We start from the raw sequence: 27,500 nt of genomic DNA on the forward strand, positions 1-27,500 counted from the left end.
ATGAACCAATGAGGTCTCGCTTTAAAAAAGTCTGTTTGTGTGTTTGTTGTTCAGTTTCTACAGAAATCCACAAGAAGATGATTCTACTTCTAACTTTGTGACGTCAGTGAATGAATTACACATTTATATTATGAATTATGATCCATTTAGAGACAAATAGACCGTAAGTCACTGGGCGTGGATCCCATGTGATTGACAGCTAGAACCGTCCAATGGGTGCAGTGTGTTACAGTAACAGTGTGTTACAGTTACAGTGTGTTACAGTGTGTTACAGTTACAGTGTGTTACAGTGTGTTACAGTTACAGTGTGTTACAGTGTGTTACAGTTACAGTGTGTTACAGTTACAGTGTGTTACAGTGTGTTACAGTTACAGTGTGTTACAGTAACATGAGGATGTGTGTGTGTCACTCGTGTTCCTTCACACTTCATTTCTACAACATCCTCTTTATTCCCCACATGTCAGCCGTTGTCTGACGGAAACAACATGTGTAATGTGTGTGTGTCTGTCTGTCTGTGTGTGTGTGTGTGTGTGTGTGTGTGTGTGTGTGTCTGTGTGTGCGTGTGTTATTCACATGTGCACACAAACTCCGGTTGACGTCTGAACAAAGTGCTTTCACAAACTGATTCCTCTGCTCATGACAAACACTTTTAACACGCGCCCCCCCTCCTCCCTCCCTTGTCTCCCCCCTCGTCCTCTCCCCCCCCCCCACTAACCTCACTCTCTCTCTCTCTCTCTCTGCCTCGTTCCTCGGGAGTTGAAGAGTTGAATCGTGGGTCAGCACTTCTTTGTGCACGGAGCCAGACAAGATTTCCAGATGGTGAAGTCACCATCGTTCTCCGCTCATCAATTTAATACAGATACACACAGACTTGCACTTGCACACACACACACACACACACACACAGACTTGCACTTGCACACACAGACACACACACACACAATAAATGGGGATGTCTCTTTTATCACTGCTGCGGCAACACAACTGTCTAATTGTACCTGTGCTGCTACAAATTGAGACATGTCAGGGCTTTAATTGGATCCAGAAGAAGAGCATGATGGGAAGAAAAGTGCTGAGTGGACACTTCCGTTTCGAGGGGGAAAACCCACTTTAACTGTGATGCTTCACACACTCTGGGTTTGTGTGTGTTTGTGTGTGTGTGTGTTTGTGTGTGTGTGTGTTTGTGTCCGGTGGTGCCAGCTCGCCAGTTTCTTCGGCCTGTTTAACATCCGTCTATCTGCAGCGGGAAGAAGTAACAGAAGTGTCTCCGGACGAGGACGTGGTGCTGAGGGCGGAGGATTCGTTTCAGAAGCTCGTCGACTCCATGACGGTGAAGAATGAATTTGTGTTTCCACCTCAGGTTCCTTTTCCACTGAGCTTCTCCTGGGTTTTCATCCAAAAGGGTAGTTTCTAACAAGATGACCAGGAAATCATTTTGTTTCTTTGGATTGTTACTGAGTGTGTGTGTGTGTGTGTGTGTGTGTGTGTGTGTGTGTTGTCATGGCCACGAGAGCGGTCAAAACCAGGAGCATCACTCATCAGAGAGAGAGAGAGAAACTTAAAAAGGCCAACATTGTTGAGTCTTAGATCAGAAGCAGTGGCAAGATTCAAGGACAACACACACACACACACACAGACACACACACACAGTTACAATACAATAATGTGATCCAGACAAAGCTGTTGTGAAACCTTGAATTTATAAATTGTGTGAACAGGTGGAAAAGGCTCCAGCAGGAAGTAGAACCCCGTGGAGGAGGAGCTGTTTGCTTCTGATCGGACGGTTTGTGACATTATGTTTATTAATCGATAATGAGGTGATGATGAAAGTATTTAAAAGTATGTGTGGAGTCACATGAGCCTTGATTGACAGGTGTGTCAGCCTATAGCAGGAGGCGGCGGTGGCTCCTCCTCCTTCAGATCTGGATGAGGTCAGACTCATGACATCATCGTTCCTCTCTCCTCCGGCGCCAGAGTCAGTCACAACCTGGTTGTTATGTTTTAATAATAATGATGGAGGGGGGGGGGGGGGGGGGCATAGCTGCACTGTATGAAAGTGGGTGTGAATGGAAATAAACTGTAAAGTGCATAAGAAAATATGTATATAAATAAATAATTTACCATTTACATCCATGTCAGCATCACAACAATAATCTACAACACCACAGCCTCTGGACAGGCCAATATTCAAACTCTAACTTTATTTGTAAAAAATATCTTAAATGACAATATAGAGAAAAACTGTATTTGACGCCTATACTTAGTTTAGTTTTGTCCATGTCCCATCTGTAGACATGGAGAAGGCAGTATATTTATGACGTGTACTGTAGTTAGTGAATAATCCAGCTGTTGGATGTACTTAATAAATAAGAAGCTGTTTATATGTAAACTTTAAGAAATGAATATTGAGCTGCATTAACAAACAACAGCACATTCTGATTTATTTTAATTTGATTTAAAATGACACATCAGTGTGTTGAGTGTAAACAGTGTGTGTGTGTGTGTGTGTTTGTGTGTGTGTGTGTGTGTGTGTGAATGAGAGACTCTTCATCGTGGTTTCCTCCTCCTCTCCCTCACGCACCTTCAAACTAGAACACAATGAAACTGGAACAAATGTGTGAGACCAGAAGTTTCTCTATTGAAACAAAGGTTTAAAAGGCTGAAGCAGCTGTTTCACAGAAATAATTATTAACAACATATTATTATGTGTAGAAATAAATGTTTTGATTAATAAAACGTGTTGGTTTTGCGATTAATTTTTAATATGAATTCAAAAGAGCTGATTATTTATAACAATTTAGTTTATGTCCCTAGATTATATTTATCATTAAACTATAATTATTTGCAGAACCTGATGCAAAAGGAAAATTAATTTCACAAGAAGTGAAAGGTCCGCTGGTTTAAAAAGGGCCTTTGTTTTGTTTCAACATCAGTGGATTTACGTTAAACGATTTATTATCCTCCCGTTAACATGATAATTATAATACACACACACACACACACACACACACAAACACACACACACAGGAAGAGAGAAAGAGAGAGAGGACGTGGAATTGAGGTGAAACCGTCCGTGTCAACAAATTAATAATAATAATGTAAATCAAATACCTTAAATATATAAAATGTGATTTAATTGATTTACTTTGTTCGACAGTGGAAATAAAATAAAGATAAAAAATGTGAATAATTGAAATGGAACTAAAACACAGATTCGGCTCCTCGTGTATTTAAAACGCGTCCTGGTGAGTTTCCGGTCAAAGCTTCACTTTAAAACTCCAGAGGATGAATCTGAGTCACTGGCCGGAATTTACAGGAAGATTATTATTGTTTTATTATTATTGTAGATTTGCAGATTTTTGTGAATATAAAGTAGAATTAATCAAATAAATCGAGCCTCAAACAGCGACTCGTCACGCCGACTAAACACATTTATACCAAACATCTAATGACACCGACATTTATTTCTTAATTTCCCATATTTAAAATGACTCACAAATAAATCCCAGTGTTTAGGTTGGATCAGTATTAATCTCACATGACGCAGTTTTTCATATTTCACTTTATTTCTTAATTAAAACTGATTCCGCCGCGAGGCCCGAGGTGCGAACACAAACCTGAGAAGTGAGTGACGCGTCCTGCTTCAAATAAAGAATAGAAATAATATTTAAAATCAAAGAATAGAAACGAGTCGACCTGATACTTCTTGGAGTTTTGTACTGAACTGTAAGAATTAACGAGTGAGAAAGAAGATTAACACGTCACACATCTGTCGACACTGAAAATCCAAATTATGTCACGATCACTTGTTTTTTGTCAGAGACGTGACGTGACGTGTCCGTTATTATATATTTAATTCCGTGTGTGTGTTCGTGCGTGCGTGCGTGTATGTTTGTGCGTGCGTGTGTGTGTGTGTGTGTGTGTGTGTGTGTGCGTGTGTGTGTGTGTGTGTGTGTGTGTGTGTGTGTGCGTGTGGTTCTGGGAACAAAAGACAAGTTTCCATAACGCAAATAATATATATTAAGGTCAAGACGTGTGTTTGGGTTTGTTCAGGTTGAGGTTAAGTTAATGTTCAGGGTTACACAAGTAACTGGAGACCCACTGTGTGTGTGTGTGTGTGTGTGTGTGTGTGTGTGTGTGTGTGTGTGTGTGTGCGCGTGTGTGTGTGTGTGTGTGTGTGTGTGTGTGTGCTCTTCATCATACAGTAAATGAAGTCAGGGGGCTCCTGCCCTTCATCACCTCCTGACTCCACCCCCTAACCCTCCTCACACACACACACACACACACACACACACACACACACACACACACACACACACACACACACACACACACACACACACACACACACACACACACACACACACACACACACACACACACACACACTGACAGGCTGACAGGGAGAAGAGGGCTACTCCTCCTCACTCCTCCTCACTCCTCCACTCGACTCCCTCCTCTCACAGAGCTTCTCTGGGCTCAGACCTCTCTCCTCCTCCACTGAGCTCCATCTCTCTTCTCCTCTTCTCCTCTCTCTTCTCCTCTTCTCATCTTCTCCTCTGCTCCTCTTCTCCTCTTCTCCTCCGCTGCTGTGGGACGAAACCGAAGCAGCTGATCCTCGTCTCCTCAGTTCTTTCATTTCTGACTTTTCTGCGTCGCCTGCAAACTTCTGTCGGACTTCAGTGTTTTCCAGAGCGTCCGTCCCGAGGAGCACCGAGTCAGAGAGAAGAAGAAGAAGAAGAAGAAGAAGAAGAAGAAGAAGAAGAGCTCCTGTCCCACAGGGTCTGCAGGGGGGGGTGGGGGGGTGGGGGGGGTCACACCGACGCTCAGGGCCAGGCCGACAGGTGGAAAGGTCGAGACCAACTTTAAAAATTGCCTACCAACTCCCTCCTCTCCTGCCCTGGACCACGATGGGTTCAGACCTGCGGGACCTGAACTCCCTGCTGCCCCCCCCCCCGGCGGGGGGCCCCAGCCCCGGGTGCCCGGCGCTGCCCGTCAGCTCGGGCCCGCCCTGGACCCCCGTGCTGGACTTCCACCCCGCCGCCTCCCCGTACTCCTCCCTGGCGGCCCCCCACACCCCCCTGGGCTCCCACTCCTTCATCAAGCAGGAGCCCACCTGGGGGACCGCGGTGGACCCCCACCACCACGAGGCGGACCCCCACTGCGGCCTCAGCGCCTTCACCGTACACTTCTCGGGCCAGTTCACCGGCACCGGGGCCTGCAGGTACGGCTCGGCGTTCGGGGCGCCCCCCCCTCCGCCCACCTCCAGCCAGCCGCCGCCCGTGACGGCGCCGCACCACCACCAGCCCCCCCCCCCCAGGATGTTCAGCAACCCGCCGTACCTGAGCAGCTGCATGGACACGCAGCAGGCGGCCCGCAGCCAGACAGGTAGGGCCCTGTGTGTGTGTGTGTGTGTCAGAGGTCAGAGGTCAGAGGTCAGATCACAAAAGCATCTTCTCCACTCGATCGTCACCTTTTCTCCCAGAAACTTGGATGAAATCTCTCAGAAGTTTTGTCGTCTTTGCGGTTTTTCCTCCTTAGTTTGTTTCTTTACTTTAGTTTTGCTCGGAAAAATTCGATTTCAGAGTCACACAAAGTTCAACACAAACTCTTACACATCTCTGAATCTGCAGGAACTGACCCATTTTCCCATCGGAACTTGAAACGTGACAAACTCCTCACACATCGCTCACGTGTAGATTTCTCAGTAGTGTCACAGCTGTGTGATTGTGATGAAGCTTTGTGTCCTTCAGTTTAAACTGAACCTTGTGTTGTTCTGACTCTCTGACTGTGGTTTTTACTTACTCATAGTTTCACACTGGGTCACAGAGTTAATAACAAACAATATAAATCCTAATAAAAGTCACAGAAACTGTTCTTTTCCAGTGAAGAACAGATGATCGGACATCTACACAGAAACAATACACAACTCTTGAAACATCACACACTGAGGAATCCCTTTATTTCAGTGGACACTTGTACATTTACAGTAGAAACCTGGATGTTCATGTTTCCTCTTCACTGCAGTCAAACGTGAACTGTGTTTGTCAAATGAGCGTAAACAAGTTTTATAAAACGACAACACAACTGTGGAAGTAAAGGAGTTCAGACTCTTTCTGATTCTTGCACAGTGACGTGTGACCGGCTCTGATTCCTGAGCTTAAATCCATATTTAAGAATTTTAATATCAGATTCTGGAGATGATCTGTTTGAGTTCCTCATCGCAGTCGTTAAAACTTCACATGAAGCGAAACAGATTCGACTCTGTGACGACAACAAATCTCTGTGCAACTTCTCTTTTATCATTAATCAAAGATTCTTTTCAATAAGCGCATGAATGTGCTCATTTCCTCATGGTTGAGTTGTCGTGTTTTTGTTTTTTATGTTGTTGTATTATGGCTGAAGATCTAGACCAGATATTTAAATATTTAATGTTTTTGAAAATCAGTTAAATCATATTAATTCCAAACTTATGACTTTATAATAAAACTCTTCTGTTACAGTGAAAGTAAAAGTTGATCCTATTTAGCATTAGATAAATGTGCCTAATTCAATATTAATATTAAAGACTTGTAAAGTGCAAAGAAATCTTTAGCCTCAACATCAAATATCACAAATACACAATAATACACGGCCTGGGATGTTTGAACAAAAATCATGATTGATGTGACGTACGGCAAAAAGGATAATGTATGAAAATTATATATTTTGAATTCAGTTTTAATTAAAAGAAGAAAGTTATTATAGTTAATCCTATTCTTTAGTTTTGGCCTTTTGAGATCTAGTATTTGTTTTTTTACATAGATTAATTTAATTAATTATATTAACACAAAATAACTACATTTAATATTACATAGATATTATATCTTAGTGTGTTTGACCTCATACTAAAGTCACAGTGCGTCAGAGAGTCTTTTATATTTTTAATAAATTAAACTAACTTCCGTTTGTCTCTTTTAAACTTAACAGATTTAAACAGAATTCAGTTGAAGTGGCCGACATCTGATCCCAGGTCTGCTGCAGTCGGGATAACGAATCTCCCAGTGGTTAACCAGCAGATTAATTAGTAATAACATGCTTATCAAGCAGATAATTTAGGAATAACATCAAAATGAAAGAGCCCCGCTGACCTCCGACCTGTTTTATCTGCCCCCCCCCCCCCCCTGCTGTGGCTGGACGAGCACAGACAAACAAGCTAACAGCAGGACCCAGGTCACAGGGAGATGATCCCAGAGCCGGGTCACACAGAGACCAGCACATCGTCCACTAGGATTCCATCTTTCACAGAGAAATGTTCAAAATTCACTGAAATAATGAAATATGAATGATAATAATACGATTTTGTTTCATGAAAAACACAGTTAGAAAGTGTTTTACAAGTTAAAAATTAAGATTTGAAAGCAAAATATAGGAAACAACTAAATGCAGTATGAAGATCAATAGACAACAGATAAAAAATATATATATAATACATTAATTAAACTGTAGGTTTGTTAATAGAGGCCCGTGGAGAGAAAAAAATACAGAAACAAAATGTGGATACAGATTTGAGAGGGAACAATTTAATACTTTCATGTTTTTACGTTTGTTCTAACAGTAAATTAACTTCTATAGATTATTAAAGTTTTTCTACTTGTAATTACTTTATCTTTATGTCATCGATACCATCGGAAGTTCTGAGTGTTAATTCTTTGGAGAATTAATATGTTTGTGTTCTGTTTGTCTTTGAAATAATATAACTGGCATTGATGATCATTATCACGTGTGTAGATGAACATTAATTATTTGAAGGAGCAGCTTATAAGACAGAAGTTAAAATTATATTATACTCAGATTATAAATAACCAGTCAAAAGAAGTAAAGTTGAAATTTCCTCCTGATTCTCTGAATGTTCAACATCACTAAAGTTTGTGAAACAGTAAAAAAAAAACAACAAAGGACAAAGATCTCGGGGTATTTCCAGACTTTCAGTTTCTCCAGATGAAAACCAACTGACCCGGTTGCCTGTCACCTCCGTGCTGGACTTCAAGGCAACACACACACACACAGACACACACACACACACACACACACACACACACACACACACACACACACACACACACACACACACACACACACACACACACACACACATATATCTCGGGTGTAGTCAGACAGGGGTGAGTAGAAGATAAATGAAGAAGTTTAATGAGGTTTTTTTTTCTCTTCCCCCTCCCGACTCCCCCCCCCCCCTCACTCCTCACCCACTGGTTCAGAGTAAAGAGTCAGTGAAAGTTTTGCATTTGAATTAATGAAGCGTGTGTGTGTGTGTGTGTGTGTGTGTGTGTGTGTGTGTGTGTGTCGTTTGTGCATGATTTATGAGAGTGCGTTGTGTCCTGCAGGTCAGCCAAAGTCATGAGTCAGGTCTGGGGTGCCAGGCACAGATCTAGAGTGTGTGGTTGTGTGTGTGTGTGTGTGTGTGTGTGTGTCTGTGTGTGTTTGTGTGTATGGTCTTATTATTACACATGTTGTGGGGACCTTAATGTGTTTACACAGAGTTATTGTGGGGATCTACCTTCGTTATGGGGACAAACAGAGAGTCTCCATGACTAAGATCATTATATTTTAAGGTGAAGATGTTTTCAGGTTTGTCTTCGGTTCAGGTTAAGATTATGTTTGGGTTAAGTTAAGGTTTAGTTTGCTTTCTCCTTTTCAAAAGAACATTTCCGTAAAAGTCGCTCGGACGTTGAACGGCAGAGACATAAATCTGATTTAATTTGAATAATTTGAATGAAACGGTTGGTCGTCAGGGGGAAAAACATCTGTCTCTATATATGAGTCCGTACTGCAAACTCGTTAATATCAGTTTCCTGCTCGGTTTGTGTGGAGCTGATTCTCAGATCCTCGATCAAAACACCTGCACTGCAAAACCAGCTTAAAACTCACAGGGCCATGTTGTTATAGTGACTTTATACTTTAACTTTATAGTAAATATGGAGCATTAATTTGAAAAAAGAAATACAGCAGCCCACACTGGCTTGAGTTCTCCTGCAGCGGCGTGACCTCGTCCCGTCTACTGTCCTGTCCGGAAAATAAAATATCTTCAAAAAGAATATCAAATATCAACCATTATTTTGATGATTATTATCCAACCTCCTCATGTCACGTAAATATTATGATGTTTCTCATGTTGCAGGTTACGGCGCAGTCGCTTTCGATGGAGCCGGGAATTACGGCCACACTCCAACGCACCACAGCTCCCAGTTCTCCAACCACACCTTCAAGCACGAGGACGCTTTAACCCAACAGAACCCCATGGGTGAGTGTGTGTGTGTGTGTGTGTGTGTGTGTCTGTGTGTGTGTGTGTGTCTGTGTGTGTGTGTGTGTCTGTGTGTGTGTGTGACTTCCTCAGCATCACGTGGCTTCTCCCTCTGAATGTGTTTGAAGCTCGTTTCTTCAAGTTAATTCATTATTGAATGAATTCCTGGGCTGATTGTTCTCACTCGCCGTGAACTTGTTGTTCGTCTCAATGAAGACGGACGACATGATGACAAGTCCTGAAAGTGAAGCCACAAGTGTCTCCATCGCCCCCTGGTGGCTGTGTGCAGGAACGGTCATTAACCCTGCCTCCTCCATGTTAACAGATGGGCCATGAAGTTAACCTAAAAAGTCAAAGTACGCGTAAAACTAAATGTTTAAAGTCATTTAAGGTCGTTCTTGTCTCACTGATGATTTTAATTAGTTATGGTCATATAAGTCATTATAAGTCATGATTGACAGCTGAGACTGACTCGGCTCCTCATCACTACAAGATGGCGGCACTCGTACTCCGGGAGGTTTTGGCCTCACTTCTGTAAAGCAGGAGGAAGTGGAGATGTGTCGTCCATCGGTATAGCAGATATAAAGTTTTTGATGATTATATAACACACAGAATATCTTATATATATTCCAGTATAGTAGTGTTTCTAGATAGAGCTCCATGTGTGTTCAGAGCCACAGCTGCTCTGCCTGGCAGCTCCGTGGCCCTCACCTGGGGAGAGTCGTGTCCCTTAGTCTGACGTCTCCGCCGTGACCTCGCCTGTCGGAGCTTTAAATCAGCCACATCCTGACCTGCAGACTCCCTCTTCTCCTCCTCACGCCCCCCCCCCTCTCATCCACCCACCTCCTCTTTTTTAATCCCTCCCCTGCGCATGTTATTGGTAAACATTTAAATGCGTGTTTTATGAAGCCGCCCCGCTGCTGTAAATTTATGCCGCTTTGTTTTAGAGAAAACCGGGAGAGCTGGAGCTGAGAGGGATTTTGGAATGTAGGGAAATGTCCAGGGAGCCATTCGCGGCGCTGCCGGGGGAAACTGGGAGATTAGAAACACGCAGGGAAGGGTCTTTATTTGTAGAAGAAACCGATGAAAAGTGGAGAAAACCCAGGGAGGGCGAGAGAGGGCAGAGTTTAAAAGAGATGAGATATAGAGGAAGTTTAAATTCATCTCCTCCGAGGGAGTCGTGGAGGAGTTCACCTTCATCTGCAGACTTTATAGCTGCACAGACCCACAAATGCATTTGTACATATATTTTATTATTGCATGTGTGTGTGCGTGGGTGTTTGTGTGTGTGTGTGTGTGTGTGTGTGTGTGTGTGTGTGTCCCATAGGTGAGCAGCAGTATCCTGTACCTCCTCCTGTTTATGGATGCCACACACCGTCAGACAGCTGTACAGGCAGCCAGGCTCTGCTGCTGAGGAACCCTTACAACAGGTAACACACACACACACACACACACACACACACACACACACACACACACACACACACACACACGCACACACACACACACACTTATACTTCGACTTCATAATTCATTTCTTCTCTGAGCAGTGAACATCACAACCTGCTCAGTCTGCACAGACGACTTTTAGTTTGTTGTGTAACTGAATTGTGGTTGAAACGATTTCACCACACTCACTTTTTTGGGATCTTCTGATTTCATTTTAAATGTGGAGCAGGTCGTTTGTTTCTGAAACTCTTTTCATGATCACGTGTTTGATTCCTCTTCATGTCGTGCCGGGCTGTAACAAACACGACCGATCGATTCACGTGGATTGAACGAGATGATTTTCTGTCGATAACCAACCAGTCGTCAGACAGGAGTTAGTGAGCGAGTGATGGAAAAGTCGTCTTCTATCATTCGTCAGTCCAGGTTCATGTGGTTTGGGGGCGTGGCTTTGACGAGGAATGGGATTTGTTGCTGTTTCTACCTCCTACAGTATTACCAACCCGAGCTTTAATAACGTTTCTCCTTTTATTTACGGCATAATTTCATATAATTTTATTTTTTATTGAGGTAAATTGAACCACGTTTGAAATTCAAGTTAATTTCTGGTTTTATTAACAGATAACAAAGGTAAAGACCGATGAAGTGAATAATTAAAGCGATGGGTGGATCAAGGTGCATTGTGGGAGGAGACGTGGTCGTCAGCGCACCTGGGATCCGGAGCCTTTTTACAGGTCCGCCCCCGAGAACGAGAATTGACCCCAAAACAGATCTTTAAAAAAGTGAGGTTCAGCCAAAATGTCCTCACGCCCCCAAAATGTCCGTTCACACATGTATTCTGTCTTCAAAAATCTATTTTCATCACGAAGCAAACAGAAACAAAAGCATTGTTGATTGTGTCGAGCGTCGGCAGGAAGCAGGTTGAACAGGATGTTCACCTTCAGGACAGGTCTGTCTCCCGCTGCTTCCTCCTCCTCTGGGTTTGTCCTCCTCCTCCGGGTTTGTCCTCCTCCTCCGGGTTTGTCCTCCTCCTCTGGGTTTGTCCTCCTCCTCCGGGTTTGTCCTCCTCCTCTGGGTTTGTCCTCCTCCTCCGGGTTTGTCCTCCTCCTCTGGGTTTGTCCTCCTCCTCCGGGTTTGTCCTCCTCCTCTGGGTTTGTCCTCCTCTTCCGGGTTTGTCCTCCTCCTCTGGGTTTGTCCTCCTCCTCTGGGTTTGTCCTCCTCCTCTGGGTTTGTCCTCCTCCTCTGGGTTTGTCCTCCTCCTCTGGGTTTGTCCTCCTTCCTCCGGCTCTTTGGTGGTTTTCACTTGTTTTCTGCTGTGGTTTTTTCTCCTTCGACTGGTTTTTAATGGTTGACCTTGAAATGCACGTCCCAGCTAAGTCATGGTGCCACTGGAGGAAGTAGAGGAACACTGGGAGGAAGAGCCGACGGAAAGTGGGATGACTTACTAATCAGAAAATATAAAGTATTTTGGAACCATTTAATTGCTTTAACTTTTAAATAATCAACGTTATCATATTGTTCTATTTTTACCTCCATGGAGGAGGTCGTGTTTTCATTGCTTGATTGTCTCGCAGCGAAAAAACGACTGAACCTATTTTATTGAAATTTGTGGACGGGTGGTTAATGGGCCAAGAAAGAATTTTATAATTTCTGCAGATGATCCATGATTATTTGTTGCGAGTTTCAGAGTTCTCCGACATTTTAGTGAATTCCTCCACCAGGTATTTAGATTTTCCGGTGGTGCACCTCCTCCCCGAGCGCTCTCCGAACTCTCTGCTCGTCGTTATGTTTCTAAATGAAACATTCTTCTCACGCTTTGTTTTTCATCGACGGAGAAACTGAAGGAATTCAGTGTAAGTCTACTGCAGCAGGGAGGATATGGAAGTTTCAGTTTGTGTGTGTGTGTGTGTGAGAGGAAGGAGAGAGAGACATGTCGTCTAAATCCGAGGGGCTTCTTTGTCATAAACATAACTGATATCTACTCAACACACACAGACACACACAGACACACAAACGCACTGCTGGGAATGCTCATAAGAGTTGCCTCAGTTGTCTAATCTTGCAGCCTGGTACCAACAGGACTGTATTTACTCTACAGGCCGTCAGCTCGGGCTGCTGGATAGACATGAAATGAAAACATGCGCAAGTCTTATTATTAGAGAGAGAGAGAGAGAGAGAGAGAGTATGTGTACACACACACACACACACACACACACACACACACACACACACACGGTCTTATCATGGTAAGAAACAGTATGAGACGCCCTAATCTGCACAAAGTGGAAACAAAGCCACACGGCGATTTTAACCAATTAGTGAAGTTGCTCATACAGACATTATTTTAAGAACAGGTACAACACAGAGAAACTCACATGTGTCAATCATACATACATAAATAAATATTTTAAAAACTTTTAAAACCTCTTGAAAGTCATTTTTTTCAGGTCATTGACCCTTTTAAAAAGATGAACAAACCCAAACAAACTCAAGTGAGCTGGTCGTGTCGGTGCAGGTTTGGAGAAACTGTCTCTTGTCCGGTTGAATTTAGTGAATTTGGTGTTTCCTCATCTTGCTGTCGAACCTTTAGCTGTCAGAGCTGCAGTATAAGTGGCTGTATGGTGGCTGGCTGCCTCTTCCATGTTAGTGGACGGGACATTGACCAAAGTAAAGTAAAGTATGAGTTCGGACACTTCATCGTTGACGGCTGAGACTCATGATTGGTCGAGTGTGTCTGGACGTGACCTTGCTAATGCAGCTCACACGGAACCTGATACTATAACAACTTTGGTGAGTCTCCATCAGGTCATCGGGTCAATAGTTTATGACCAAATCCTCCAGTTGTCATCGTTCTCTCTTCAGCGTTCACTTCCCACTCTCCTCCTCTGTTTATTCCAACAGAGTCCTGTGAAGGTTTCCCCTCTGTCCCCCCCCCCCCGCTGGTGGTTCAGGAGATTAGGACACAGACAGTCCGTTAAATGGATGTTGACTGAACCGGTGACAGGTTCCATCGCTCTGCGGCCGAGGAAAAGAAAAGCAGACGCGTATTTATTTGAAAATGTCACGGATCGGTAATTTAAATCTCACGCTCAGCGGCCTCCGTTCCAACGATACTTCAGCAGGAAAACGGTTTGAGCTCTTCTGGCCGAGTGCCCCGGCTCGACTGTGGAAGAAGAGCTGCGTAATGAGCAGGGTACCAGGCACCACAGCCCCCCCCCGACCACGCTGCTGCAAGCCTGCAGGTGGTGTGATGGAGGGGCTGTGGTGTCAGGGGGTGAGAGCTATAAATCTACTGTGGGTGTGTGTGTGTCTGTGTATGTGTGTGTGTGTGTAGCAGTGTATTTAATCACATGGCAGGTATGAATAATGATGGTGGAGTCTGCTGTGTTTAATGAAAGATGGCTGTTATGGGAGAATTTAGCTTTCGTGGTGTCTGTCTGAGGCACATTCTTTAGCATGTGCGTGTCTGTGTGTCTGTGTGTGTGTGTGTTGGCCTTTTCCATTAAAGAGTTTCTACTGAGAACAACAACTAACTACACAAACGGCTCATCATACTGGGGAACGTCCAGTACACTTCACAGCTCATGAGCGTCTCTTCTACGTTTTGTCTTTCCTCCAGAGCGAAGACAAATTATATGAGATGACCTCTCCAAGTTGGAGTGTGTGTCATGGAACCCAGTCAATGCACTGGTCTCCATCATGAAGAGCTGGGAACTGATCTCTCGCTCCCTTCAAACAGCACCAGTTGGTCCAGTTGGGATTTAATCAGCCGATGGGAAATAAAGTGTTAAAGTCCCTTTGTTTGGGTGAAGTCAATTCAGTCTCTCTCGAAAAAGTTTCACCATTGATTTTGAAATTCCTCGTGTCCAATGGTCGTGTCCCTTGAACCATTGGCTACACTGCCCCCTCAGGATTTCTGGTGGTACTGCTCTGTTTCATCCGTTTTGACCTTATCCACAAGCTTTCTGTTAGTTTCTGTAGATATTTATATATTGTTGAGCATAAATCAGCATTTTACTTGACTTGAAAATGTGTTTCTACTGAAATCCAGTGATGTTTCTTCTCACTCAGCTGCAGTGACACAGCAGTGAACTCCAGGATGTGTCAATGGTGTAATTTTTTTTTAGGTTAGTCAGTTGTCGTAATTGTTCAACACACACCACGTCTTTCTGAAGGTAGAAGTGATACTTACAGTATAATGTTGGATTAAATAGATAAGATCCCTTCTGAAAGTCACCACAGGATAAAATCTTAACTTGTCTCGTAACATAATACTAAATCTTTTGGTAGTTTAGTCCTTAGTGTTAGCATATGTATTATAAAATCACAGGACACTGAGTTTGGTCTTAGAAACTACAGAAAGAAGTTCTATAGTCCCTCTAAAAGCTGGAGAAACTCTTAAGACCCTGTTGTTTAAAGTCCACTCGATGAATTTGGCCTCATGACGTCTCCAGTGTCCTGTTTATCTCCTTTTCTGTAAAACAGACCAGCTTTAAAATCCCAAACAATCAGGGAAGTGTCGGCGTCTCTCAGTCGTATACGTCCTGCACGTCGTGTCACTGTGACCTGCATCGCAGCCGGGTCGCATCACGCTGCTCCGAGCCAACAGGCGTTCACCATAACTGACAACTGTGTGTGTGTGTGTGAGTGTGATAGAGACTCACACAACGATCTGTATCAAGCAGGAATGTCTGTGTTGTGTTGCTGCATGGGGAAGTTGTGTACTTGCATGTGTGCAGTGTGTTCTTTTCACTGTCCCATGACGTGGTCTGTGCAGAGGCTTGATAAAAAACACTTCTCTGTGAGCAGCTCAGGCCGTCTCTCCCTGTGCCGTCTCCGTCATGAGGGGGAGACGGGAGACGGGAGGGGAGGTGTGAGGGAGTAGTAAGGATGAGGAGGAGGAGGAGGAGGAGGAGGAGGAGGAGGAGGAGGAGGAGGAGGAGGAGGAGGAGGAGGAGGAGGAGGAGGAGGAGGAGGAGGAGGAGGACAGAGTCAGCGGAGATAAAAAGGAACAGGGGGGTGAGGTGCAGGAGATGAGGAAGAGGAAGTGAAGGGGAGTCGAACCTGGAGAGGAAGAGCAGATAGTCCCATTCCAAATATTCAAACGGAATCTGGCGTCACCTTAAACACTTTCACACTTAAACATGTACACACTTACAGTCCTACACACTAATTCATAGAAGTATTTTGTCCTTAGCAACGTTGCTTGAACCATAGAGTGTGAATCAACAATGACAACGCTTCTCCAGTTCCTCTCACTACCCAGATATTAAATTAACAGAGGTTCGGCCGATACACAAGTTCGACCAATCACGTGTCAGTTCACTCTTTTTTATTCTTATAAATGAACAACAAACATTAGTTTGATAAGAAACACCTAAAATGACAGAAACCATCTTTGAGAAAAATGTGCGTTAAGTGCACTTTGCCTTGTTGCTTTGGTCCGTGTCCCATCTACTAACATGGAGGAGGCGGGGTTTGTGACTTAATACTGCAGTCAGCCACCAGAGGGCGGTTTGGCTTCACTTTTATGTCGTCCATCTTTGTAAACATCAGAAACAAAAACATTTGTAGCGGACTTTTTGTTTGTTTTTTTAACCATACTATGAATTGTGGGTAATTCTCGTCAAGTCGGCAGATTTGAGGAAATATAAAACCCCCGAATCAACGCTTAAAAATAGTTTGTTGATTTTAAAGTTTAACATCAGGGATAAACTTCAAAGTCTCTAACTTTTACTTTGCATTTTATCTCTTTTTTTAGTCTTTCGAGTGTCTTTGCTCTACGATATTCTTTTTATATTTTGTTGTTGTTGTGATGACACTGAACCAGATTCACACTTCTGGCTAAGAACGTGTTTCCCTTCAGCTCAGCGTGTTCAGGGCTGAACTCACAGAATCCCTCAGTGTAGATCTCGAGGTCTGTTGTCGTCTCTCGTGGACAATGAGCGTCTCACCAGCGTCCGGCCGCTCGCCGTCCGTTCCCACTGCCGCGGCACAGGAAGCGAACTCCCATCGCTCGCTCGACCGATTGAAAAACGTTGACACATTTCAAAGACAAGAGCTTTTTGTTCCTCTGTTATCACAAGAAGATACGAGCGGCAGCTGTGTCACACAGAGCTCGTTGTTCAGAGGGAAACATACTGAGAAGGTTTAAAGTGAATCTATAGCGATGTTTGTTTTTCCATTTATCTCATCAAGAAAGATGGTTATTTGACTTCCTTGAAAACAGATGTGAAAGTTAATTCATATTTTACTGTTATTTTTAAGCCTTAATACCAAATGTTCCCTGGTTCCAGTTTCTACTACTTTTCTCATTTTAATGTGACTTTAAATTTAATATCTTTGCATTTCGGACTGTTGAAAAAACTTTGAACTTTGGACTTATATAATGATACAAATGTTAAATCTGTTTGGTTAAATGATATTTACGAGTAGATGAGATAGTCTGGTCCAAAGTGGTTTAACAGGCCGACATCATAGGTTCAGATGTAACTTGAACAAATTACATTTTCTCTTTTCCGCTGTCGTCCATTTCTGGATTTAAACCTTCAACCCCCACGTGGCTCAGTGTCAAGACATAAACCAGCTGATCTTGTTTATCAGGGTTTATTCTTCTTCTCTAAACGTTTAATAGTTTTTAAATTCATACAAACGTGTGTAAACAGAGACGTCTGGATAAATTGTACCCGGACAAATTATGAATCAGCGACACACATCTCTGCAGTAACGTCTCCACACAGTCTGTGTTCTGCATCACTGAGTGGGACGAGCTGAGTGAGTAACGATATGTTCCTGACCTCGTGTCGCTGCTCGCTCTGACATCGGGTCACGCTCCATGTTTCTGCCAACGTGTGTTACACCGTACGAGTTATGTCCCTGGAACACGATGTTGGATCCTGGTTTCTGACGTCTTCACCTTCGTCAGACTGAGAGATTCTTTACAAACCTGCAAAAGAAAGATTGTTTATTAACTGGAGATCTAAAAAAAACAGGGGAGGACAGTCGATACCATGAAATCAGGTGAAGGGAATGAGAGGGAGACTGGATCTGAAATGACAGAAGAGACAGGATTTAGTTTTTATGAGAATAAAGTCATAATTTTAGGTCAAGTGTCATTTTACAGGTGGAAAATCAGTTTGAGCATTCATGTGTTATAATGAGGAATATGGAGCGTCGAAGTCTGTTCATCTTTCTTCCTACTTTTTCTTTCTTTATTCTCATAAAATTAAGACTTTCTTTCTTGTAATTTTACAACTTGAGTCTCATAATATCAACACATCCCTCTCATAATATTACGAGTTTATTCTCATTAAATTACAAACTTTATTCTTTCTTGTAATACTACGACTTTGCTCTCACAAAATAAGACTTTTTCGGTCTAATTCAATTTTTTAGTTGTGTCGCAATTTCACTACTTTATTGTCATGACATTATCCTTTTATTCTTGTAAAATTTTGAATCTTTTCTTGTAATATTATGACTTTTTGTAAAGTAGAAAATGAAGACTTTTTTCTTGTAATTTCACCAATTTATTATTGCAATTTCTCTACTTTATTCTCACAATATTATTTGTTTATTCTTGTGCAAACTCAACTCTCTTCTCATAATGTCACAATACATTTTTTCCAAACGTGACCTTAATTCTCTGCCTTAGCAATGTGACATTTTTGGGTTGTTTGTTCCTGGAGCCAAAATATAAAAGTGTGTTAAATAGGGCTGGGCAAGTTAACTAGTTAATTTCGAGTTAACTCATCACTTATTTAACTCAGACAATTATTTTATCTTGCATTAACTCAGGTTTGATTATTTATTGTTTTATTGTGAAAGTCAGGCTTTTATTTTGTAAATGTCTGTTGCTGACTGCTGCGGAACCGGAAAAAAGAAAATAATTGGCGGATAAACAACCATGGATAAGGGTACGGAGCTTTTACATGGCCATTTTCATTTTAAAGTCCTTCCAGACGGCGGAGTCGACAGAACCAAAGTTATTTGTAGCCACTGCCAAGGTGAATTATCTTATCATCGGAGTACTTCCAGTCTAAAATATCACCTGAATGCAAAACACACAGTTGATATCAGCAAATCACTCAACGAAACAGCGAGTGGAGCGAGGCTTCGGCAGACTACGTTAGACGCAGGGAGGAGTATACATTTTTCATAACGAAGAGGATAACATTAATGCCCTGGCAGTGGCATTGAGCTTTAATTTTGTATTTGCTTTGATAACATTGTTAAATTGAGATTTACACTGAATATTTTATTTAACTGCTACTGTATTAAATGCTGATGTTAAAAGTGTTTGCACAACAAATGTTATGGCATTTTCGTTCATATGGCAGAACATTGAAAATAAAATTGCGCTATACACTACTTTTTAATTCATTATTGGATTTTGCGTATACAAATGCGATTAATCGTGATTAATCAGGGAAATCATGCGATTAATCGCGATTTAAACTTTTAATCGTTGCCCAGCCCTAGTGTTAATATAAAAATGTAAAAAGTGAATAGATCGACTGTGACGTGTTGTTTTTCTCACTGTGAAGTGAACAAACAGTTTATTTTGCAGAGTTAACGCGTCACCTTCATCCTGGTTGTTCTTCTTCTCTGTGTGTGTCTGCAGCCACGCAGCAGGATACGACAGTGACCCCAACAGCCCCATGGTGTACAGCTGCAGCACGCAGTACCGCATACACACACACGGAGTCTTCAGGGGAATCCAGGTAAACCTCCTTCATGTTACTTCACTCACTGTCAGGAGGCCAGCGGGGGGGTCACACTAACCTTCTGTCTGCTCCCTGCACTGCTTTACTGTGTCGTGTCGACATCGGGAACAACACAACTCACTGGAAACAACACACACACACACACACAAACTGAGGGAATAGGACTTTTTTTTAAGATAAGTTTTTAACGAGCCGACTGAAAAAGACGAAAAGCTGATGCAATAACCAGATACATGAAGAGGAAACACTGATGTGTAGCAGAGCTGAGATTTACAAACACACAAACACACACACAGACACACACACAAACACTCATACACATACACACACACACACACACACACACACACACACACACACACAAATATTTTTAAAAGGCAGCCCTTGAGGCCAAGAGGAATCATTTTCCACAAATCCATTAGCAGTGGAGAAACACACTCTCACACACACACACAGACACACAAACACTCACGTAGGGTTACACTGGGTAAAGATATAGTTTCCATACAGGGATCAGAATGTTAATAAATCATTAGATTTTAATTATTGTCTGTCAGCGGCTGCAGAGGACGGAGAGCAGAGACTCTCCAGACCTTCTCTCAGTCCGCAGCGAGACTTCTGGAGATTCGTCTTTCTCTCTGTTCCGAGGCCTGTTTCATTATTCACCCTGCTTCTTGTCTTTCTTTGCCCCCCCCCAACAAAATCTGACAAATGAACTGCATGAAACACGTGTACGAGTTCTGGCTCCGTGCAGCACAATAAACATAACCTCACTCTTGTGCCATTTGAAGGACAAATTAAGAAATATGAGATAACAGCCGAGATTCTTCACTCCTGGTTTTTTTTATCATATATTTTTTATTTCATTCTCCATCAAACAGAAACAAACTGTTGAACACATGATCCTGTCATGGAGATGAATGAATGATCATCTGCTGATTCATCTAACTGTCAATCTGTTTGAATTAGTGCAGACAGGCACATTGCACCAGCTGTCAATTAGAGCCTCATTGTTTATTATAATTAAATGAATTAGGAATTAAATTAAACATTAAATGATCTGACATGTGATTAAACCAATACAAATAATTAAGAATTTGTGAAATAATGTTGCATATTTGCTTAAAGATTCTTATTAATCTCGTTTCTTATAGAATTTAACATCAATATACATTTTTATGAATATAAGCAACATGCTACTTTAGCTTCTGAGCTAACAAATGTTTGTCTATGAGCATCAAGTAAAGACCAAGTGTTGGAGGCAGCAGAAGCTCATTTGTTTCTTTGTCTTATTTTTCTTATTAAGCCAACGCAGCCATCAAATATGAGATGATTGAGAAATAATTCCAAATGTTTCTGAATTTATTGATTTTACACAGTTTATGAATACGTTTATTTCAGAGTTCTTGTTGTTATTTATCGAATCGGCCTCCACATGCTCAGCTCACAAGAATCCTGATTTCTCAGTGGATTTTTCTTTAATAACTCTGCTTCATTAAACCCTGCTGGGGATTGTTTGACCTTCACGTTGCTAGAGAGGCGTCAGGTCTGAACTCTGAGGATCCAGGTTCCTCCGGCTCAGCCTTCAGTGTAATGTGGCGTCTGAGGTGGAAGGTGCTGCTGAACTCCACCCGCTCGTTCCTCAGGTGCACTTATCAATAGCTGCTAACAGCGGTAATTACAACAGGGGCGACCTCCACGTCCGTCTCACCGTTTACGCTAAGCAGAGGAAACCAGGAGCAGATGGCTGTGGGCGGGGGGGAGACATGTTGAAGTGGAGAAGTGGTCTGAAAGGAACGAGGCCACAAGGACGGAGGAAATATTTAAATCAGACGTATAAAAAGTAGAAGAGATGTGAGCAACGAGAAATAAGAGACTAAAAATACAACGTTTTAAAGTGAAAAGATGTTTTTTACATGTGTCATTATTTCCTGTTCCTCAGCAGTGAGTGTGTGTGTGTGTGTGTGTGTGTGGGGGGGGTGGTAATGGAGGCGCTCTGTCTAACAGGCGTGACTAACAGCTCCCGGGGGGCCACAGTCAGTCCGGGGTCATTTTACTGCTAATTCACATCTAATGAATATTTGACCGCTTTGTCATTACATTTAAATAAGAATAACAGATCATAAATAATAAAACGATGGAATATGTTACGTGACAATTATCCTGTCCTGAAAATTATATTATTTTTCACCTGGGTGTATTTTTTTTTTATTTTTATTTTTTTTAACAATATATTTATTGATGAATAACTTAGATAAGATTAAATAAGTATTTTAATTTTTTTACAATGGGCTGTTCCATGTTAAGAAAACAATTATTTCCAGAATAAAGACAGTTTAATTACTGAGATTTAAGTCACAATATTACAAGAATACAGGCGAATTATATAAAGTAAAATTATGACTTTAATCTCGTAAAATCTAAACTTTATTGTTAAAAATTAAATGTTTCTTCAAAATGGCGGCAATGCACCGAAAAGCTCTTCACCAGCCGTTAATCAGCAAGATGTTTTGGTTCTGGTTTGGTTTCTAAGCTCATTTAAGAATTTCACAATCAAAGATCATGATATCAATATAAGGAATATTCCAGATTGGTCTGAAACAAACACACGTGCTAAACAAGTCAATGCAGTCACATGATCAACAAGATGTTTGAGCTGCACATCCTCAAATCTGTTTCCTTCAATAACTCAAGCAAAGTTATAAATCAGGATTAACAGCAGCAGGATTTCAATCTCCTCCATGTGTTCTCTCTCTGTGTTTTTGTTTGACTTGAAATATTGATTTGGCTTCAAATAAAATGTGAATACTGTATGTGTGTGTGTGTGTGTGTGTGTGTGTGTGTGTGTGCAGGACGTGAGGCGGGTGCCCAGCATCGCTCCGGCCATTGTGCGCTCCGAGGCCAGCGAGAAGCGTCCGTTCATGTGCGCCTACCCAGGATGCAACAAGCGCTACTTCAAGCTGTCCCACCTGCAGATGCACAGTCGTAAACACACAGGTGAAACCAACAGAGACACACAAACACACACGCTGACATCACACTTACCAGGACGGCCGGGTTGTCGATGCCGGAGTTTCCACTCGGACACGTTTTCCGTGAAGTCACCGACTCGTTCCTATTTCACTCAAAAGTCACTCTGATGTTTCCATTGGCCCCAATTCCCTGATCTGCTGCTGCCAGAAGACACTTCCTGTTTTGTCAAATCAAGAAATCCGAAATCGGTTTTCCAGTCGGATCTAATTTCAGTGGAAGGAAAAGATCTTTATAAAACTTTATTGATCCCAAACCGGAGAAATACGCTTGTTACAGCAGCAGAAGTCTGAAAATATAGAATATGTAAATAACAATTACATAATCTTTAGTTAAAAAGCACAGCTCAACTGAAACACTGTGAAAAGTCTCAGACACTCGGTCAGAGTCCAAAACCAAAACTGAATCATACAAGAAAACCAGGAACTATTAATATTTTAAAGACATATTCTGCTCATATTCAGGTTGATCATTTTAATATGTGTTATTAATGAGAAGGTTGAACATGATCTAATGTCCATCGTTTAAACAGTTGAGTCTCCTGTGTCTTTTAAAGAGATTTAAACCAAAGCTTATTATATTCAGATAAATGATGGAAACCAGCAAATAGACACGTCCGACAATTTAAAACCAGAAACGTTTTGCCAGTGTTGTGTTCTACAGAATCAGATCTTTGTAGCTTGTTCCTCTGTGAATGTGTGGGTTTGTTATCTGTGACATTTCAAAGGTTGAATAATAGAAGAAGTTATTCTGCTTCATTCAACTCTTATCTTTGTCCAGGGGAGAAACCGTACCAGTGTGAGTTCACAGACTGCGGCCGGAGGTTTTCCCGCTCGGACCAGCTGAAGCGACACCAGCGGCGACACACAGGTTCGATTCCCCTCCACTCTGCCTCTGTGTCTTTTGTTGTCTTTGCCCTCACCACTCGCCTCCCTCTGCTGTGTGCATGCCAGCCGTGTTGTGGGTGCCGCAGCTTAGTGAAGGGCTCAGTTTGCATTGTGAGAACAGCTCCTCTCAGAGGAAGTGACCAAACAAGGCCGGCAAAACTTCTGAATGGCTTCAAACGCCTGCAAGCCTCTGCTCTACTGTATTCTTCTATCTCCCTCCGTGTGTGTGATGGTGAACGTGTTTGTTGTACGTGTGTGTGTGTGTGTGAACTTGGACTTGTTTGTGTGGTGAATGTGTGGACTTGTGTGTGCGTGTGTGTGTGTGTGTGTGTGTGTAGGAGTTAAACCCTTCCAATGCGAGACGTGTCAGAGAAAGTTCTCTCGGTCTGACCACCTTAAGACACACACCCGGACTCATACAGGTAAAACAAGTGCGTAAACTTTTATTTTTCCATTTCTTCTTCATCCATTTAATATTTACACAAGAATTAAAGGTGCTTTGTCTGTACACTCAGTGAGCACTTTGTTAGGAACACTAGAGGGATACTGCAGATCTGTCGGCTGAAGGTTCACGCTGCCAATCTGGGGCTGGGATCATTGTGGGAAACCAACAATTTATTGAAACCAGTTTGAGACGTGGAGCATATTCCTGCCGGTCGTAGCATTACACGTAAACTGTGGCCATAAAGAGACAGTAACAATACTCAGATTAAGTAGGATTCTGGGAGTAGGGTAGAAGTAGGTAGTTTGCAAAATTGCAAAAGCATCTGCAGCCTCAGCAGAAATCCATCAGAACAGGATACGTTTTAAAAGTCAAACGTTTTCCTCTTGGTTTGAGCCTCTCGAAGCAAACAGCCTCTTCAGTCACTAGAACAGACATTTGTACATGTTCTAAAGACCTGATATTGAAAAATAAATAAAATAAAAGTATAAAGTGTATTAAAGTTTCAGTGTGTACACGTAAAACAGAGCAAGTGCCAGAAACAACAAAAAACAATAGAGGTTACGTAGCGGATGACTGGAGAATAACATAATATCTGTTAATCTCCTTCATATGTGAAAGGCAAACACAAGCAGGTGTGTAAGTGTTCCTAATAAAGTGCTCAGTGAGTGTCCACATGTACAGTATATTATTATATTATGGGTTATAATGGACGACACAGATTCTATATAAAGTTCACTTAATCCTCCCATTCAGCTTCTGAACGGCACAAAAAGAACTAATACTGGTTTCATTTTCACTCTCAAATCCCTCGTGTCCTGATCCACTCCTCCTCTCATCACTTCCTCATCCCTCTCTCTCTCTCTTCTTCTTCTTCCTCATCTTATTTTTCTTCAACCCCAACTCACTCCTCCTCTCATCACTGCTCCATCCCTCTCTCTTCTTCTTCTTCCTCTTCTTCCTCCTCTTCTACTTCAACCCCACCTCACTCCTCCTCACATCACTGCTCCATCCCTCTCTCTTCTTCTTCTTCCTCTTCTTCCTCCTCTTCTTCTTCAACCCCACATCACTCCTCCTCACATCAATACTGCATCCCTCTCTGTTCTTCTTCTTCCTCTTCTTCCTCCTCTTCTACTTCAACCCCACCTCACTCCTCCTCACATCACTGCTCCATCCCTCTCTCTTCCTTTCTTCCTCTTCTTCCTCTTCTTCCTCCTCTTCTTCTTCAACCTCACCTCACTCCTCCTCACATCACTGCTCCATCCCTCTTTCTTCTTCTTCTTCCTCTTCTTCCTCCTCTTCTACTTCAACCCCACCTCACTCCTCCTCACACCACTGCTCCATCCCTCTCTCTTCTTGTTCTTCCTCTTCTTCTTCTTCTTCTCCTCCCTTCTCTTCTCCTTCACCCCCACCTCACTCCTCCCGCTCTCAGGCGAGAAGCCGTTTAACTGCCGGTGGCCGAACTGTCAGAAGAAGTTCGCCCGGAGCGACGAGCTGGTGCGACACCACAACATGCACCAGAGGAACCTCAGCAAGCTGCAGCTCGCCATCTGAACCCGAGTCCGGCCCACGTCCTCCTGATGTTCTACACGTAAACATCTGGGTCACATCTGCTTTTGTGTTCTGCCGACCCCCCCGACCCCCCCCTGTGCACCTGCCTGTGTGAAATCCAGCTGGGTCCTAATGTGATTTAACTTTAGATAACAAGACAAAACATTCTGCATTTAGACGTAAACTTCAGTCTAGAAGTCGTGAAAGATTCTCACAGACGAGGGTTGAAAACAGTTTGTCCTGGAAAAACTTTGTCCCTCGTTCGACTGAATAAGACGAAGATGAAGATGCTGAGGAGCAGAAGCTCGAATTCACGATATTCTGCATCATACATAATACAATTGTTCTTAACTTCAATGTTTTTACATTCGATAAATCTTCGGATCTACTCGCTGTTTCGTGAAGATGTAAATTACACAAACGAGTAAACAAATCACAACTTAACATTTACTTCACGTGTCGTCCTGCGTCTCAGGTTTTTATCTCCACAGACTTTAGTTCGGTTTTGGACTTTTCATCAGAGTTCATTCTAGTGAATAAACGTTTCTTTCTGGATTTTAATTCTCATTCCATAAAGTCATTGAGCACATGAGTTCTTCCAGGTTTTTCACTAACAGGATTCAAAGCTGAGATTTCTTCATACCAAATTTTTGTAAATATACACATATACACACATTTGATCTACATTCACTTTATACGGCCCTCGTGTCCGGCACTTCTGAACACTGGTAACTTTCCACGTCCTGGTGCTAAAGAATCTTTCCTCCGATGTGACGTCTCATCCGTCCCCCGCCCCCCCCCCTCGTGTGCACAGGGAGGTCAAAGGTCAGCTGTAAATATCTCTTCATGTTGAACGATGACTTATTTATTATCCGTTCATTGACACAAAGAACTTCCACTGGATTGATTTAAGAGGAGAAAGGTGTCGTTTCATTCATTTAGCATTAAAATAAAAGAGATCCCTTCAATTTGAAAAAAATATCAAATTAATTAATCCGACTCCTTATACGGTGTTTTGCAATGTCAGCTTTTGGTGTTTTGTCTCGTCTGCATTTAAACATACTTTGCAAACACGTCTTCCCGGTTGTATATTTTGTTTTGGCGTGTTGTGGGCGGAGCCTCTCGTCTCTGTGGTGTGTAAATATTGCTGGCGTCTGACAGCGAGCTCTGAGATATGTCTGCCGGGTCACACTGGCTCTGTGGCCGGGACCTTATGGTCAAGATGTAAATAAAACCTCTTCACAGTGGGAACTGAACTCTGTCCACGGGGGAGAAACATGTAACTGAACTGATATACTTCAGACTCTGTCTTTCTTTTGGACCAGGAACTGTTTCTACTTTATTGTTTCTTCTTCTCTCTGATGTGTGTTGATATCTGAGTCGTAAAACAACAAATGTCAGTGGAACATTTCGTGCTCAGACGTGTGAGATTAATGGAAAAATGCTGTTTTCTCTCTGTGTAAATGTAATGTGACTGTTTTGATACAGCAACACTTTCAATCTCTGTGGTCTCTGTTTTTTATTGTTTCCACATTTCTTCAGGATCAAGTTGACATTTATTTATTCGTCGGTCGTGTGTTACTCAAGTTTTACAGCCTCAGAGCCGGTCACTTAGAAGTTTCAGTCCAGAAAGTGACATCATGTATTTTCATCATCATCATCATGAAGATGTGAATGATTCATATTAAATATGCATTTTTGATTCCACTTGATTCTTATAAATAACACACAAATGTCTGAAAATGTAAAATTTGCAGATGCTACACTTTTCCATCAGCTGCTCTTCACTGAGTGTCTCTCCTGTAAAACACTCGTCTTCCTCAGATCTCTTCATCCTGACCTGTTTATAATGAAAACACTGATACAGAGATATGACTCATTATATCTACAACACACGTTTCTTAACAAAGTGCTGAACAAGAAGAAGATGAACATGAAATTTAAAGGAGAGCAATCACAACAAGAGAAAGAAGGGAACTCACCTCTGGTTGGCCACTTCATCACCATATTGCATATAAATGTATTGAGATCAGATACATAAGGAAATGTCCTGTTCAGTCATATTAACACAATACACGAGCCACATGTTTCCATGACGATCTCTGCATTATCTCTCG

General features: G+C 42.3%; 1 protein-coding gene across 2 annotated transcripts; it reads left to right on the top strand.

The window, feature by feature from the left end:
- The first annotated feature begins 4,852 nt into the window (after positions 1-4,852).
- wt1a (WT1 transcription factor a) lies at positions 4,853-26,885 on the top strand. 2 transcript variants are annotated; one of them, XM_061076256.1, is made up of 8 exons: positions 4,853-5,388; positions 9,179-9,301; positions 10,629-10,731; positions 19,371-19,470; positions 22,326-22,470; positions 23,284-23,373; positions 23,729-23,821; positions 25,265-26,885. In XM_061076256.1, exons 1-8 carry the CDS (start codon positions 4,911-4,913, stop codon positions 25,384-25,386), a joined length of 1,254 nt encoding a protein of 417 aa, XP_060932239.1. In that variant the 5' UTR covers positions 4,853-4,910; the 3' UTR covers positions 25,387-26,885. The 2 variants fall into 2 exon arrangements, with proteins under 2 accessions (XP_060932239.1, XP_060932240.1); XM_061076257.1 differs by having other exon boundaries at positions 23,729-23,812.
- Positions 26,886-27,500: the final 615 nt, after the last annotated feature.

Source organism: Limanda limanda, chromosome 8 (assembly GCF_963576545.1).
Source record: "Limanda limanda chromosome 8, fLimLim1.1, whole genome shotgun sequence".
Taxonomy (NCBI): domain Eukaryota; kingdom Metazoa; phylum Chordata; class Actinopteri; order Pleuronectiformes; family Pleuronectidae; genus Limanda; species Limanda limanda.

Excerpts from the sequence above, each read along its gene's own strand:
- wt1a (XM_061076256.1), top strand. The coding sequence starts at position 4,911 with ATGGGTTCAGACCTGCGGGACCTGAACTCCCTGCTGCCCCCCCCCCCG. Across the intron at positions 10,732-19,370 it reads CTGAGGAACCCTTACAACAG|CCACGCAGCAGGATACGACA; the intron begins GTAACACACACA and ends GTGTGTCTGCAG. Across the intron at positions 22,471-23,283 it reads GCACAGTCGTAAACACACAG|GGGAGAAACCGTACCAGTGT; the intron begins GTGAAACCAACA and ends ATCTTTGTCCAG.